This window comes from Pithys albifrons, chromosome 3, assembly GCF_047495875.1.
Source record: "Pithys albifrons albifrons isolate INPA30051 chromosome 3, PitAlb_v1, whole genome shotgun sequence".
In the NCBI taxonomy this organism is placed as follows: domain Eukaryota; kingdom Metazoa; phylum Chordata; class Aves; order Passeriformes; family Thamnophilidae; genus Pithys; species Pithys albifrons.
Genome location: NC_092460.1, coordinates 61875347 through 61892724, shown reverse-complemented (window position 1 = coordinate 61892724; position 17378 = coordinate 61875347). Strand labels below are relative to the sequence as shown.

Here is a 17378-nt window from a genome sequence, read left to right as displayed (position 1 = left end):
AACATGAGAAGTGAATTGGGTTGTTAAACTTCTCGGCTTCTTGAACATTATAGCCATTTTAGTATAATTAAATGAAGATGAGTTGGATGACTATTACTTTTGCATATTTACAGGGCCTAACCATGATTCATGGTTTTTGTATAAAGTATGCAATAGCAATATAGTAGATCTTGGAATATGGCCAAGCACTGTTTATACAGAAATACAGATATTTGCCATACTAGATTAAACTTATATTCTATCTAACTTAATACAGGTTAGTACTGTTCCAATATAATACATAGTGGCTGGTAGTATTTAGAATCAGTTGCTTCAAATAGGCCTGCAAGAAATCCTAAACGTGCTTGTTGTGTAGTAATTTGTCATATGGGAAGTAACTTCCAACCCTTTACTTGATCAGTGGACCAAGGAATGGGGCTTTGAGAATGAGGGTTGTGAAGGGTAGTTTTAAAAGAGTGTGGGAGATGACTGTTTATGGGACATGGCAATTCCTTTTCTGTTTACACAAAATATTTTTTTATCCTCTCTCTCATGTCTCAGAATACAGAGGTTTTTGGTTGTGTATGCTTACAGCATCATCTAAGAAACTTCTTGAAATATAAACCTGTGAAAGTTTACAGAGATCTGTATTAACAAAAGTTAAAAATCATTCCTGATAGGTTCCCAAGATATGGTTTCCTTTTACCTTCTTAGTACTGGTTTCCATCAGAAGTGGAACTGGTGGGCTCAAAATATAGTCACTTATTTTCATATAGCATCATTAGACTGCAATACACAATTAGACGAAAGGGTTTGCTAAAACCGGGTTTTTATTTTCTATGCTATTACAATGTATTTTCTTACACAAATCTTTTTACAGTCCTGTGTTCTAATGAGAGCCATTTAAAATTAAAATTTCCATCACTCCTAAGCAGTTTCAACTCAAAGTAAAGGATCTGAAAATAATTGGTTACTATTCACTCAGACTGTACTAAACAAATATATTTGCCTCTGTGGAAGTGTTGAACAGCTGAGGTTATTCTCTGCAAACTGAAACCCTTTCTTAGACCATTAGATACACACAATATACCAGGATCTATACCCCTATTGTAGCAAGTATTTCTTCTGCACCATAATTGCCATTCCTTGTTGGGTTTTTTTGTTGTTCTAAAAGTAAAGTCTGTGCATCCAGAACTGTCTGACAAGTGTGGCTGAACAGCCTGACTGTTCTGTAACTGCTGACCCATTCCCACATGTGTAGGTAGAACAAGTGCTGAAGAGGAGGCATGTTTGCTGGTGGAGTTATGCTGTCTCCTGAAACTGGGTAATGCAGGCTGACAAAAGCTGTGGCTATTAGAGTAACAACATACCTTAGAAGTTCTGCTGACACATCTGCTCTGCAGAGATCCACTGACATAACCAGGGCCTCGGTTAGTTAAGCCAAACTGAATAAATAGAACAGAGAAAGAAAAGGACAGTTGATGAGAGGAAGGACAGTTAAAAGTAAGAAAGGGTTTTGCTGCATAGCAAGAGAATTATGAAGGTGTAGGAGTCGAGTTTTCAAAGGCTTGAATAATACCTAAATATCTCAATTTCACCTTTTCTTCTGAAAATGTCTTACTAAGATTGTGCGGTGTCTAAGGGGGTAGAGAGAGATAGAGATGGAGATAGAAATAGAGGGAAAGAATAGACAACAGGAAAATATCTGGAGAAGGGATCTAAGGAGATAGAATAAAGTTGGTTAATGAAGCAGAGAAATGTGATTCTTGGGACAGCATGAGTCACACACTGGGATGAGGAAAAGGAGCCATGAGCAAGAGGAAGAGTCTAAACCCAGCAAAATGTAGAAGAAACTTCCTTCTTTTTCTACTAAAGGTACAGTCTCCATGTCATTCCCGTTAGTAACATGCTCTGTCAGATACTGCCTAGCTGATAGTGCAGTTCTTTGCTCTTTAGCATTTCTTCTACAAGAGCCAACAGTGTTTCAGGGAGCTGACACTCCAAGTTGGAGACAGCCAGCTGCCACTATATTTTCTTCTCTCCCAGTGGTGTATTTTGGCAGTAATTTTCCTTTGCAGCTGTGACTACAATTTGCATTTTGAGGGTATTGGTTTAGAAAGAGAAGGTATTTAACAGAGCTAACAATTATTGTTTTCAAATGGTTGGAAAGGTGGTGAAAATTCCAGTTATCGCTTGTGCCTGTGGATAAAAAACAAATATCACTCCTTGCCATAAATCCTACTTCTCTCTTCTACTGTGACAGCTGATAATGGCTGAAACACAGTTGTCACATTAGCCAGGGTCTGGGTAGAAAGGGACTTCCAGTGGGGACTTCTCAACCTGGCTCCATGTTTGTTAAATTCTTCAAGGTAAAGCAGACTGCATGTGTGTACAGTGAGAAAGCTGAACTTAGTCCTATGTTCCAAGGAGACACCTTAGCTTTTTGTTGTTTAGGTGTTCTAAGAAGTTAAAGCTGTTAGTTTTATAAAGGGCAGAAAACAAAAAATGTGCTACTTAGTGTGTGTTAAAAGAATTAGATAATACACTTTTCCATTTACAAATATGTCCTTTTTTCTAGGTTTAAACAATTTTAAATTACCCTATTTGTTTTTGGCAGCAAAAATATGAACAGAATGAACTTCAAAACGATGTTGTTTCAAGCTTTTATATCTTTTTTTTTTGCTAGCAATTGCTAAAAAATAAACAGAAATTGCAGGCTTATAATTAGAGGTTTAGTAGTTGCTGCTTGGTTTAAAATGACCTTGAAGTGGTATTCTGCTTTTCATCTTTCTTTTCTCTTTGCTAATGTACATTTCAGCATTCTCCTAGGGCTTTGTTGAAATGAAGGCAGAACTTTGATTTTTCTCTCTTCATATTCATTATAATCTTTTTCTTGTCACATTCTTAACATTTTACTGCATCCACTTTCATTCCATTGTGAATGTCCCTTGTGCTTCAAGTCCAATTTTCTGCTTTTACCTCACAGTGCTTAAACTATCCATTCTATTCTGTTCTGTTTTCATTGAGGACCAGCCCTTAGCAACCAGATAACAGCCTGATACTGAAGATTCCTTCTTTTCTCTCACTATAATACATCTTTTCTCTTCCAAACAGATTTTTGGAGCTCATCAAATGCCCATGCTACAGAACAATGCATCCGTGTGCTTTCTCTCAAATAGCTTTTCCCTTCACAAAACTTTGAAATGCTAACTTATTTTTACTCTCTTCTAAAGCAAACAATTTCATCAATCATGTTGAATTGTTTTGTGCTTCCTTTATATAATGTAGGTATAAAAGCTCTTAGCTGCAGGTTGTTTAGAGAAAGCCAAGGATTTCTTTAATTAATTCCTTATAGAGGACCAGACTCGTGCAAGTAGTGCTGGCATTTGATTCCAGTCCTGTGTTTACATGCTTTCATGAAGACAAAGTGCCCATATCATGAAGCAGAAACACATGTACTTAAAGGGGCTTACAGGTCACACTAGCCTCCCTACATCCTGCTTCTGTTTGCTCAGTGTCCTCATCCTTTCCCAGAGCAATCCAGTTTGATTTAGAGATTGCAGAGAGCAAAAAAACAGCTACTAGAAGCTCTAAATTAAGTTAAAATTATCACTTGTTTGTCCTGGCCACTCCCTCCTCTTCCACAGCAGAAAGCATGAACCTCTTGCTGTCTGTCATCCTTCTCGTTGGCCAAGTTTACCAGCCAAGCAGTGGATAGCCCATGACCTCAGAGGATGTGTATCCTTAGTGGTGAAACTCCCCATGTGCAAGTCCGCACAGTGCCCAGCAGGCCACAGATCACATAATGGCAAAAGTTATAGTTTTTAGCTTAAAGTTTGATAAAGATGCTACAGTGACCTAAAAATGTGTGAGCTGAACATGTAACTAATTGGTTTTTTTCTGTGTTCCGTGACAACGATAATCCTGTTTTCCAGTGCAAATATGATCAGTAAGTTTGTTTTCTTTTTAAATGGATCATGGTTATAGGTTAGGGTTCATGTCCGATAAATGGTTGTAATGCCATATCTAAATACAGAGCTTTTCAATAAACAAAATGGGGGAGAAAAAAGGAAATTGAACAAACAAACAAGGCATTATTACAGGAATTGAAACATTCAATTAAACAACATGGTCATCAAAGATCTGAAACTAAATAGATTTTTTTAACTTGTATCAATAAGGTGTTTATACAAACTCATGTTCATTTGCTCTCTTAAAACTCGTTTTTCTGTATGAATGTTAACTATGTAACACTTAGGGTAACTCAGCCCTTCTGATTTCCCAGTTGTACAATTAGCTTAATCAGCTAAATCTACAGGAAAACTTAAGATGCATGACAACATGCTCTAAGCTACCAGAGATTTAACAGCAGTAACAGTACCTATTGTACTGGGTTAAAAACAACATTCCTAAAACCATCCTGTAACCAATGAAGTGTGTTCAGAGTGGTCCAAGTGTAATTACCATTAGGTTAAGTAAAATTTGCTCAAGTTCCCATCCAAAGACTTGAAAAACTGAATTATCCTACTTAAACAGACTTTTGATGAACAGCCCTTTCTCCTCAACAAGCACTGATTCAATGGTTTAAAACAAGGAGCACTGTACTGGGCAGAAGGAAGATGTGCTCAGAACAAAATTGGGAAAACCAGCAACAGCAATAAATCAGCCTTGCCTATTAAGTAGGATTTCTATCTCCCTCAGGTTGTTTTGGCAATAGTGCTAACCTTAGTTGCCCTCCTGCAGCAGTAAGTGGCTAATGAGGGAGAATGATCTATCAATCACTGCTTCAGTCAGAATGCTACTGCAGACTGTTGTCCAAATCTGGGGTAGGTCCATGCCTCAGTCTAAAAGGGCATGATGCTTTGGGAATTCATCTGCCATCCTGGAAGAGGCACTCAGGAGGACTGCTTTCAGAATTCAGCCCAGGCATCTCAACTGGCCTCAGTCCACCAAGTTTCTTTCAAAGCTGTGCTGAACTTCCAGATGGAAGTGGGGAATATTCATCACCCAAAAGGGTCATGCCATCATACAGAGACACCAGACTGTTTTTGTCATCTTGTTATATAAGTAGAGCAAATTGAGGTTGTGGATTTGATTAGAGGTTCCCTGATGCTGTGCTTATAAATACCCCTACTCCTTACAGCCTTGGAATCTATCACAGCTTTAGATCAAACTTCCCATGTCATATCCGGAAGATGTACTCACCTCAAAATGGGTTGCTCAGCAGCCAGCATGCTGAGTGAGAAGCTGCCTGGTCAGCAGGAAATGCTAAAAACAGAAGTGACTCATAAATCTTTCTCTTCCTCTGAACTGTCTCCAGCACCTTCAACCCAGTGATGTTTCTGTCCTCTCTTGAAGGCAGACATGCAAGTCCTTTTTTGCAAAAGCTGAACCGTGGTGATGCTTCTCTTGGAGTCAGCAAAACTGGAGTATGCAAAACTCAAGTGATGGGAGAACTCACTCGGTGAAGATAACCTTACCCTAAGGTCTGTCATCTGTCCAAAGGAACTCAAAGCTACATCATGTGAGCTTTCTCTGGTCTACACAAGAGATGGGGATATGGCCACACCATTTTTTGCATTTTTTGCATTTCAATGTGCAAAAAAACCTGAAAGTTTTAAACTTACAAAATTTCCTGCATTACTGTTCCTTACTTAACTTGATTTAAATACATAAACAAAAAAATCCAAGTCGTTATTTTTGTTTGGTTTGTTACTTCCTCATCTTTTTTCTGAACTTGTATTCTCTAGTATAGCTCATGCATAAGCTGGATACAACAATCTTGTGGATGGGATCCTTGCTAAATTGATTATCTACAGAAATATTTGCAGAACAGCAGAAATCAGTGGTTATACTAATACTTTATAAACTGGTGTCAGTTTAGGGTTATCAGTTGTTTAAAAACTTCAGATATGTGTAACAGCATCCTTTTTAGAGATGTCATTCCAAAACACGATAGGAAATGCATGGTTCTTAATCGCAAATTAGCATTTTTTTTTCTTTTCAGTAGAAAAATGCTCCAAGTTGGGAATTAATTGTCATGTAATTGATTGGTAATTTTCCCTCCTGCTGTGTGCAGAAGGCTATTGGATGATTGCATATAATTTTTAACAGGAGGAAAAAGTATCAGTCATTATGGGACAATTAGTTCCAATTTCCACTATTTTCCTTACAAGTGCTGATAAGATTGCCTTAAAAATCTGAGTATAGTAATTAACCATAAATATCAGAAAACTTTTTTTAAAAGGAATATTTTTAACTTAAAAAACAAATGTAAATGTGGGTGCTTCCTGTGTCCCATGTTCTTTCCTGCACTAGTAACATTCATGAAATGATAATTTTCATGTATCTGCAATTGACAGAACCTGTCACAATTAATCAGCTTATGTTCATAGTTTTGCAGCATCATTCCTGGTTTCAGTGATGAGATGTGACTGAAGAAAACTGAAAATTCCTTTTCACAATATCACAATTTATGAAAATCATGTATTTCCTCACAAACCCACCATCTGTATACAAGAAAATTCTTGGACTCAAACTGTCATTGTTTGCTTTATTGACAGTGAAATCGTAATTATTGATTATTCACCTTATAGCAAGGATAGTAGTAGCATATCATTAATGATCACCTGGGTGGAATATACCTATGATATATATAAATAGAGGAAGATGTGTTTGTGTACTCATGGGTACTTTACATGTATCTGATTGATATCTGTGTCATGACCTACTAAGATTTTTTACAACTAGAACAAATCTACCTGAAAAGTCTTAATCTTGATTACACAGAATTTGCAAAACTTGATCTACAAAATTTACGCACATGTGAATATTCTTCCCATTAGTACACTTGGATGATGCATCTGAAAGCTTTAATGCCAAATACCAACTGTTTACATTTTTCTAAATACCATCCATGTAATTTTGTCATGGGATCTGGAAATCTAGCTGAACTGTTTCCTTCTCCCACCTATCACCAAGTAATGCAGCCCAAATTTCATGTGCCTACTGTGTAGTCTGTAGTAGGTTCTCAAATACATAGCCAGTTGGTCTTTGAAGTTTCATTTGTAATTGCGTTCATGATGCTAGTGAGGAAGACAATCCTACTGTGTTCTCCTTGTTTTCTTAACTTTTTAATACTGCAGATGTAATGGGGTAAAAACATTCAATGGTGAAGTTAAATGCGGTACTCATTAAATTCAGCATATATGACTGAATATATGTAGAGAGCAGATCCTTTTCAGAAAGAAGGTGTCATTTTTATATAGTCACTTGTCAGAGTAGAATCACACTCTGAGGTGTCAATTATTTCACAATCTAAGTCCAAGACTGAACTAATCTGTGAGGCAGCCCTGAATTGCACACCTCAGCTCCCCATATTTGGTTCCCTTGTGCGTGTACCATCCTGCTCATTCCTAATTAATTTTACTAACTCTGGTTACTGACTGCAGAAATTGGGACATATAAGAAATACCAATAGAATGAAAATTCAAATGGGAAATAGTGAATTTAGGGCTATGCCAAAGAAAGAATATTAATAGCATTTTTTCTGTATTATTTTACAATTTCTATTATCTTGTTCCATATGAATTTTACTACATCATAGTTAATCTCTATGTCATTTTACTAGTTTATAGATTTTATTAGAGCAATTGATTGGACAAGAGCCAAATATGTGAATATAAGTTGATTTTATGCAATGTACACAACAAGGAATTTATAGATATAAAGGGCTTTTTATTTGTAGGATTACTCTAAAATTATTTTGGAACAACAAGAACTCTCTCTGGATTGTGTTAGAATTCCATGCTTAAATTCAGTTGAACACTAATTTTTAGATGAATTCTTTTGTCTTTCACTGCTATATAAGGCAAATCTGGAAGTAAATTCCAGGGGAGTAGAAATGCAGATTGCAGCTTCAGGAAACGAGATGCAAGTGTGAAAGATGACAGAATGCTCATGTGGGAGGAAATTACTGTAGTTTCTTTCTTTCCCTTATTTCTATTAATAACTAGCTATTATCAAGGACCTCAGACATTTTGAAGCAGCACTTGCAGTAGTGGAGGAAGACAGAGGGTTTAAATTATACATACTGTGATGCTTTGACAGGTAACCTCACTGCTGCTGAAACATGACAAACAACATCAACATCCAGAGACACATGGCTGTCTCTAGCCCCATTACCTCTAAATATCAAAAGAAATACATGACTAAGAAATATCATACACTTATGGGAAATAAAAGTTTCAGAATATGGTCAGGGAAACAAGCATTTATATAGTGAAACTGTGCAAGAAACTCACCACTCGGCTTACAGCAGCAATGTGACCTAAACAGAGATGTTTTGTCTGTAAGCTGCTGTGACTTCTCTGGCTCCTGTGTGCTCTTCCTGCATTGCAGGAGTGGAAATTTGAAGTGTGGTCAAAAAAATTATGGCTTTTAGATGGAAAGAAAATAGTGTTTGCTTCACTGTTCTCATTTAAATTAACAGCAGTCATAAGCTTAAGGAGTGAGTCTGAAAGTATTTTGCATAGGTTGGTGCTGCAAAATTTAGTGATTAGCTGTTCATAGATTATATATCAAACTGGTTCTTTCTGAAAATTGGAGACAAAGTTTCTCTTCCACAAACTGCAATGTAAGGTCTTTCAGAGACTTATATGTTGTACAGTTCTGCCATATTAAGTAAATAGGTGAGCAGGAAGCCGAGAGAGAAGCATGCAGATTGTGCCATGGACTGAAGAATTTGTCTTTCTGCAGTATTCAAAGGGTCCATATCCTTCCCAAAATAGTCAGATGGTTTCTTTCCTCTCCCCTGGGCAGGTTGTTTTCTCTGACATTATATGTTTAGCTTTGAAACATGCTTAGTTATGAGATCATACATTGTAATGATTTCAATTAAATTTTTTATCATGACAGAGAACTGTGAACTATTCTGTGCTAATTTTACATATTTTCTAGGTTTATCAGATATACTAAAAAGGTGAGTTAGGCTAAGAAGAGTGAAGAGAGACTTGGCTGTTATCTGGATCAACTCAAACTCAAATAATAGGTTTTCAGTGTTCATGTTAGACTGGAAACCTTACAATATTTCATTTTCTTATGAGAATTAATTTATATTTGGCCATCAAGTTATTGCCTTTCAGTTGTTTTTTGTAAAAGTATTTGTTCCTATTTTAAGTAAATTCTGGAGACCGATACAGAGCTTATGTCTAATAGTGGGAAGATTTGTTGCCTGGTCCAGGACTGTGCTGTAGATAACTCAGTCTAACTTGCTGTTGACCCTCAAAACTAAAAGTTTTTACTGTCAAAAAAATATTTCTGCCAAGCTCTCTTTCTCTCTACTGCCTTGAGATTGCAAGACTTCTGCCTGACTTGGAATGTGACTGCTCTTTTTCCCCCCACACTTGCTTAAACTTGGGCTCAGACATGTCCCCCTCATCCCTCCTGACTCATCACCTCATGAGCTTCTTCCTGTTTGCACCACTGGGCTCCACTAGCCTGCTCCAGGCCAAGTGATACTCCTTTGACAGGACACACAGACATGGACATTTCTAAAACTGAGCACTTGGCTTTTGGGAAGAGATTTAGGTACTTCATCTTGTTCAGTCAAGCCAATGAAACTATTGGTATGGTGTTAGTAGCAAGTACTGGAAAACAGTTTTAAAGAGCTGATGTGCAGGTGGTATCTGGAAAGTATCAGTTCATGTTTCACATATGGCAGCAGAGGAAGTGTCTGTCCTCCAATGAAGGAGGTGCAGGGGTGACTGGGATGGGGTGGGGGCATTGCTGGGACATTTCTTGTGCATTGGTAGAAGCACAGAGAGGACACCAAGGTTCTTCATCAGAACTCTTTTTCCCTGAACTGTTGGGCCTTTCGTGTTCTCTAAAGCATTATTAAATCTGGATTGCATTGTAGGCCTTTATGGTAGTTATGAAAAGCCTGTTTTGATATGATCTTTACTATGACCTTCCATTCTTCTGAAAATGTAGTTATAGACCTATCTTTATAAAAAGTCAAGAAAGTCTCCATTCTGAGCTTGTCTTTTTAAAATAATTGTCCATTACTGAAGCTAGAAAGATAGCATATTTCATTAATAGGAAGATGAATGAGTAAAAAATGTATTATTAACATCCCAGAATGCTTAAATCTAGGAGGAGATCGTTTATTGTAGATATTTTAGACAGTCTGCTAATGTTCCCCTCTTCTTAATGATAAATTAATTTCATCAAAAACAGTGCAGTGGAATAGGGTATATTTTCTCTGTGGTGCAAACCTTTCTCTGGCAATACAGCATACTTACCCTGGATATACCAGCACTGAAAGCTAATAGTTTCTTACTCTTTCGATGCTCAGGAACTCTAAACAGAATTAACAGAGGAATACAACTGTGTGATTTTTCTTCTTTCTTGGGTAAATTTTGTGATTACATTACATCCATTACATTGGAGGTACCTGCTGAAGTGAACGTGTTTTGGATTCTGAAAAGACAAGCTGTCCAGGAAATGCCATTTAACAGGATAGATCCCAATTTACAACTTTGCAGGCATCTTGAAATACAGTCACTGGCTCTACTACAGTTACAGCATTGAACATTAAACAAATGGTGCCAATTATTTCTGAAGACTTAATTAGTATAGCAACACTATATTTCTATGTTTTTATTAATTTCATTTATTTTAATTTTTAGTATGCAAAAAAAATAGACAGCAAGGTAAAAGCACACTTTCTGGAAAATTTGCCATTGGGAAGAAATTATTTGGTCAGCATGCGATGCCTGACCTATTTGGTGTCTCACTCCACTCAGTGTGGATTCAGCAGATAAGAGGAAAAATGAGCAAAAGTAAATTGCCTGAAATCCCCCATGAAGAAGGAATGTCACCAATTTCATATCTACGAGATTAGGTATTCACTAAGTCCTGTAGCTGCTGCTGTGATACACCTGCTGTAATTTAACCACGTAGAAACACGCAAATTAACTTTGCTGCCCTTTGGGGTTTTATTGTTTTTCTATTTTTGGTAAGTCTATCATAAATCTCCCCATGATTTTCCAGAAGATGATACGCTACTCTTGAGTTTTGTTCCTTCCCACTTTCACGTGAATCACTGTGAACATCCCATGGGGTTCTCATTAACTTTCTGACTATTCAGTTTATATAAAAAAAAAAAAATTAAAACAAGTAAAGAGTTTCCATGGGATTAGTCTTCCCAAGTTGTCCACGTGTTACTTTGCAAATACTAGAATGTTTTCAGAGAAACTGTTGCCCTTTGAACACGTTCTTTCAACTCTGATTTCAGAGTCTGCTCTGTGCTTTGTAATCATCAGTGTCTGAAGTCCTTCTCCTCTTTAATCCTCTCTGAAGAGTAGTTTCTACTTTACTACTCTCTTTTCAATGGGACTCTCACCATCAGGTTCCATACCAGCATGCTATGACATTCAGCCAATACTTTGTACCTCCATTAATAAAATCTCTTGCTTCTAACAAATCTCCAGAGTGTGTATGTGGATTACTCAAATGCTTTATTTTCAGAGGAAATTATGTAGAAATTTGATCTGATAATTCATGTTTGTCAGAGTTGTTCTTGCATAGGAAACAGTAAAGCTCTAAATGTCTGATCTCCTTAAGGGTTCAACTCTGCATCCTTCAAGTAATCCCTTTTTCTTTTTTTTTCTTTTTTTCCTCTTTTTTTCCCTTTTTTCTTTTTTTTTTTTGTGTGTGTAAAAGGCCAGTTTAAATCTAATTATTTTTGTATTCTGCAGTCTCTAATAATACCACAGTGTTTATACCATTATTGTGGAAAGCTACAGCATTACTGGAACAGAAGCCATCGGATACTATAAGGGAGTAGGCATGCACTCTTCAGAAAATTCTTTTCTGCAAAGAGCTTTTTCTGGGACAAGATTCTTTTTCAGCTCCTTCACACCTATTTGAATAAATCAGGATAGTGTCATTGGTGTGTAAAGGTCAAAGGTTCTGTAGCAATTCTCAAACATTTGTGCATGCCTCATTAGATGTAGTGACCTCTCACTGCACTAGAGCTTGGCTGAGGAGTGTTTCTGAAGATCACAGGAATACTGTTTTGTTGGAGTTTTCTGCTTTTAGGTAAATGAAAGGGTAATGCTTCAAATTTGTTCTCTGAACATATTTTCAAAATATACTTCCAAAACTGGAAGCAAATAAATTACATTTGCCTTAATTTTTAATTAGCTGAAAGTCATCACTGCAAATTGTGTCTTCCATTGCAAAATAAAATAGTCAACTGCCAGGCCTGAAATAATTAAGCAATATATTATAATTAAGCAATTTAATTTTGATTTAATTATGATAGATCATGGAACTTTTCTTCTGATTTAGCTGATGTTCTTTGACAAAATGCTATAAAACAGCACTACTGTTTACAACTGATGATTCTGCATGTTTTGCTTCATAGTATTTGACATTCATCAGAGCACATGAAAAAAGTCTTTGTGTCTGGAGTAGCTGGCACATTATTTCATACTACCTCAATTTTGTACTGCATGTTTTTCCCAATTGTCATTTTGGGAGGCAAATGGGGAGATGGTCGCAGACATCAGGCTTGAGCCAAAATTCATGGGTATTAACTGGAATCTTTCCATCGACTTCAGTCTGCTTTTGATAGAGAACGGCTTGTTGTTACAGGGAAATTGTTAAGAGCACATGCTTGTAAAATATTTATGGAGCTAGATCATATACATATTCTCTGTCAACATCAACATGATCTTATAGTAGGCTAGAGACTGTGAGGGCAAAGGCAGAAGTGATGGGCAGGCTTGGAATACTGCTTCATTCAATCAGTGCTGCATCAGTAAAATTGCTGCAAAACATCCACCAAATTGCTTCTTAGGAACAAGGCTGACCCCCTATCTTGTTCAAGTCTTTTTCATCTATGGCAATGTTGGAGAATTGCTTCGTATTCCAGACTACACTTGTGTGCAAACCACTGTTTAATGACAAGAAGAGTGAGGGTGATTTCAGAAGGTTCGTTCTGCCTGCACTCAGGCCTGTGCCTGCATGTCTTCATGACTGTGGACTTGTAGAACTAAAGTTGAAGGACAAAAAGCCAATTCTTATCTTGACTTAGTGATTTGAGCACTCTTAGCAACATCCATGAAAACAGTCACGTAAAAGGCAAGAAAGCTCATGATTCATCATATTGTATGCAGTCAGATGCTTTTATGCCCTTCGATTTTGATGTGTTGCCTTTTATTCTTATGTTGATGTTTAAATTTCTCCAGAAAAGGTCAAAGGCCAAATGTCTTTTGGGGCTGAAAGCAATTGTACACTCAGAGCAGTAATGTATGTTTGTTACCTTTCAAGGCCTTTCTCCCTCTGGTTTTCTGAAGAAAAATGAAATGATTATTCAGATCAATGATATTTAGGATGCAGTGGAAAAACAGAACAATGTTTTCAAAACCTGTATAAACATTGATAATATAAACATATGATGCTGAAATTTCTTTGTGCATGTCTTCTCACCTTCACCCCGTTGGCCTCAAATTCTTTGCCTTGTAACTGTGGTGGGTTGACCCTGACTGGACAGTGAGTGCCTATCAAAGCTGCTCTATTACTCCCCTCCTTGGCCAGGCATGGGAGAGAAAATACAGCCAAAGGCTCCTGGATCAAGATAAGGACAGGGAAAGATCACTTACTCTGTACTGTCACAGTTGAAACAGATTTGACTGGGGGATATTAGCTTAATTTATTACCAATCAAATCACAGTAGGGTAATGAGAAATAAAACCAAACCTTGAAACACCTTCCCTCCTGTCCTCCAGCAGCACAGGAGGATGAGGAATGAAATTGTGACTTCCTCCTTCTCAGGAGAAAGGCTCCTGCCATTCTTCCCCTGCCCCAGTGTGGGGTCTCTCCCACAGGAGATGGTCCTCCACAAACTTCTCCAATGTGAACCCTTCCCAAGTGGTGTAGTTCTTGACAAACTGTTCCAGCATACGTCCCTTCTATAGGGTGCAATCTTTCAGGAACAGGCTGCTCCAGCATGGGTCCTCTGCAGAGTCACAGGTCAAACCTACTCCAGCATAGGCCCCTCTCCCCACAGTGCCACAGATCCTGCCCCTTCCCATGGGGTCACAGCCCCCTTCAGGCATCCATCTGCTCCTGTGTTGGGTCCTTCAGGGACTGCAGGTCCGTCTCTGCTCCGCCATGGACCTCCATGGGGCTGCCTCACCATGGGCTGCACCATGGGCTGCACCATGGACTGCATGGGAACCTCAGCTCCGGCGCCTGGGGCACCTCCTGCCCCTCCTTCCTCACTGACCTGGGTGTCAGCATGGCTGTTCCTCTCACATTTCTCACTCCTCTCTCCTGGTAGCTGTTGTGCAGCAGTTTTTCCTCTTCTTAAATGTGTTTTCCCAGAGACAGTACCAACTGCTGGCGGGCTCAGCCTTGGCCAGTGGCAGGTCCATTCTGGAGCTGGCTGGCACTGGCTCTGTTGAACATTGGGGAAGCTTCTGGCAGCTTCTCACAGAAGCCACCCAGTAGCCACCCTGCTACCAAAACCCAGCCACGGAAAACCAACACAGTAATGCGGGCTCAAATAAAGGTTTTTCAAAATGCCTGTTAAAATTACACTGATGTGGGATTATGCTTGTGACAGCCTCATAGATACTTCAAAAGGGCTGCATTTAGACACTCTACAGATGTATTTTCATGAATACCCCGAGATATCTGAATAATTTAAGAGAATATTGTCACTAGCAAGTCTCACCCAAAATAACTGGAAGGAAAATTGTCTTCACTAAATGAAGACTAAAATGGATGCAAATCAATTTTTATTTAATATACAACTTTCTTAAATAGGAAACAATAGGTTATTACTTTGACAAGAAATCACAGGCTGTTTTTATTATAGCCTTATAACTGCGTTTATTTTTTATATAGGAACTTGGACCATGATCCACACCTCTGTAACTCTCATAGAAAAATAATTCTGTAAATACACTGAAATTTGCACATAGGGAAAAGTTATTACCCAATTTGCTTATACTTTAAAATTGAAGAGCAAAAGGTAAATCTGCATGAGAGTTTTACAGGAATTAAGAGGTTTCAAATTTCGCAGTTCCAAAATGCAACACTGTTGGAGAAGTGCTCTAAGCAATAAAATAATCCTGGATGAAATTAACCCTGCAGAAGACTTTTCTCTTTTGTCTAGTAAATACTTTATGAAGAACATGAAACTGTATGCAAATGCAGTCATATTTGCCCAGTAAGCATGAGCACCTATTTAGTCGTTTATTGATGAGAGAAACACTTCAATTATATTATCTTTTGGTTTTCTGTTGTGTTTTTTTTTATTTCAACAGCTTTTCCAGGGGTTAAAATGGTGAGTGAAAGTCATCATGAGGCCCTGGCAGCACCGCCAGCGACCACAGTAGCAGCAGCCCCTCCAAGTAATGTCACCGAGCCAGCCAGTCCTGGAGGAGGAGGAGGAAAAGAAGATGCATTTTCTAAGCTAAAAGAGAAGTTCATGAATGAATTGAACAAAATTCCACGTGAGTATAACTTGATTGATTAAAAACGTCTGTTGGCTGACTAGATTTGACATTTTCTTCTTTGACATTTATTTAGACAGCATACTAAATGTTTTCTAGTCAAAGCTAGAGGAATCAGAAGATAATCTTGATTTTGTAAGCTACTCAAAATTGATTGTATTAGATAAAATAGAGTCCAGCTCATGCGTAATTTGTGTCTATGTTTGATATGTCAGATTGTCTTGGTAAATTTTACTGATGTATTACTGCTGAATCATTAAAACTGAAACTGCAGAACTTCACAGTGGCTCTGGGACCAATAGGCAAAGTATTTCCTAAGAGTAATACTTAAGTTTTCATTTTTATGACAAATGTGTGTTCACATATTACCTTAAAGCAATGTTTGGCTAGAACTCATAGAGAAAAAAAGGAAACTGCATTTTTGGGTATTAGAAAATGCAGGGTTAAAAATGGCTTTTTAACAAGAAAATAGCTAATACATTAGTAATGTATGAAGCTAGCTATGGTTTTCCCACTCCATAATTCTGGTAGATCAGCCACTGAGCACTGTTTGAAGGAGTCCATGTACCTGTGCAGAATACTTTAAAAGTATTAACGTGTATTTCTGTGAAACAGAACTGAAATCAGCAGGTTTCTTTTGGTCTGTGCTAGAAAGTATTCATTCAAAGTTGAGGCCTCAGTTTGTTCAAGTTTGTAAAAAAATACAAGCATTAGCTTTAGGCTGTTGTTTATGTAACACGAGGATTCTTTAACCTGTCTAGTATGTATTTGATACTATACACTGCCATCAAATGTAGAACTAATTCAACATTGTCAATGGCATTTCATATAATACCAAAAAAATTGTTTTAATTACTGACTGAAAAATTACCTAATACCACAGGCAGATAATTTTGGCACTTTTGTAGAGATGAAGACTGTGTGTGTATGTCTGTTTTAATAGCAGGCATTAGAGAGTCATCAAACTTTAATAATTTTTTGCTTCTGAAGCATAAGTGAATGTAAAATATTTTTGGGAAAGTATTTTAACATGTGTAAGAACTTTCATTTTTAAAAGGTTATAATTTCTGTAAGTATGTTTTATGACTGATAAAGACAGATAATGAGTTAGAATATTAATTGATTTTTTATCTCTAAAATGGATCTTGGCAGAAGGGCAGATGCAGTTTTTGATAGCAAACAGCTTTGCTCTGTCACTCGAAATTCTCACTTGCAAGAATAGAGGTGTTACAGTGGTAAGAAGTCCATATGTCATTATTTTGGTGATCTGCACAGTCCAGTGCAGATCATACTGAAATGAAATTGTCTGATATCATGAGAAAACAGAAGTACAAGGAAAAAAGAAAAGACAAGATATTGAGGGAGAAACAGCATTTGAAACATTTGTCTTGTTATTTTTCATTTCACCATGCTATGTAAATAAGGTAGAAGACTCTTTTATGCAAATAATCTTTTATTTTGAACTTTGATTTCAACAGAGCACAGACATTAATGGTTTCCAATATGAACTCTGTAATTGGGAGATCTAGGAAAAGGTCTATAGATAGAGAGGAACTTCAAATGTGCTGCTGCATACTTTTTTAAAACAACACTAAAAACAAGTGGAAAGTCCAATCTGAAGAATCTTTTCAATTTGGACTTCATAAATCTTTTATTTTCTTTTCATAAAATTAAAAAAACCAAAACACAAGAAAAACCTGCTGTTACATAATGAAAATAATTACTTAGAAAAGTATACTAGGCCATAAGACAAGTATTTCTTATTAAACACATTATAATATCTATAGAGTATGGTACCTTATGTTGATAGTGAGACCAGAACATACAGCCTTAATGTCCGAAATCTGGTCTCTTATCCAAAATCATGCA

The 17378-nt window shown here is 37.3% G+C and overlaps 1 protein-coding gene across 3 annotated transcripts in view; it reads left to right on the top strand.

The window, feature by feature from the left end:
* The window catches only part of SYT1 (synaptotagmin 1), a 351719-nt gene that overhangs the window by 205239 nt on the left and 129102 nt on the right, over window positions 1–17378 (top strand). For all 3 annotated transcript variants that reach the window (XM_071552174.1, XM_071552173.1, XM_071552172.1), the window contains one exon: window positions 15321–15509. In XM_071552174.1, the coding sequence (XP_071408275.1) occupies window positions 15338–15509 (172 nt within the window). In that variant the 5' untranslated portion in view covers window positions 15321–15337. The remainder of the gene's footprint in view (window positions 1–15320; window positions 15510–17378) is intronic.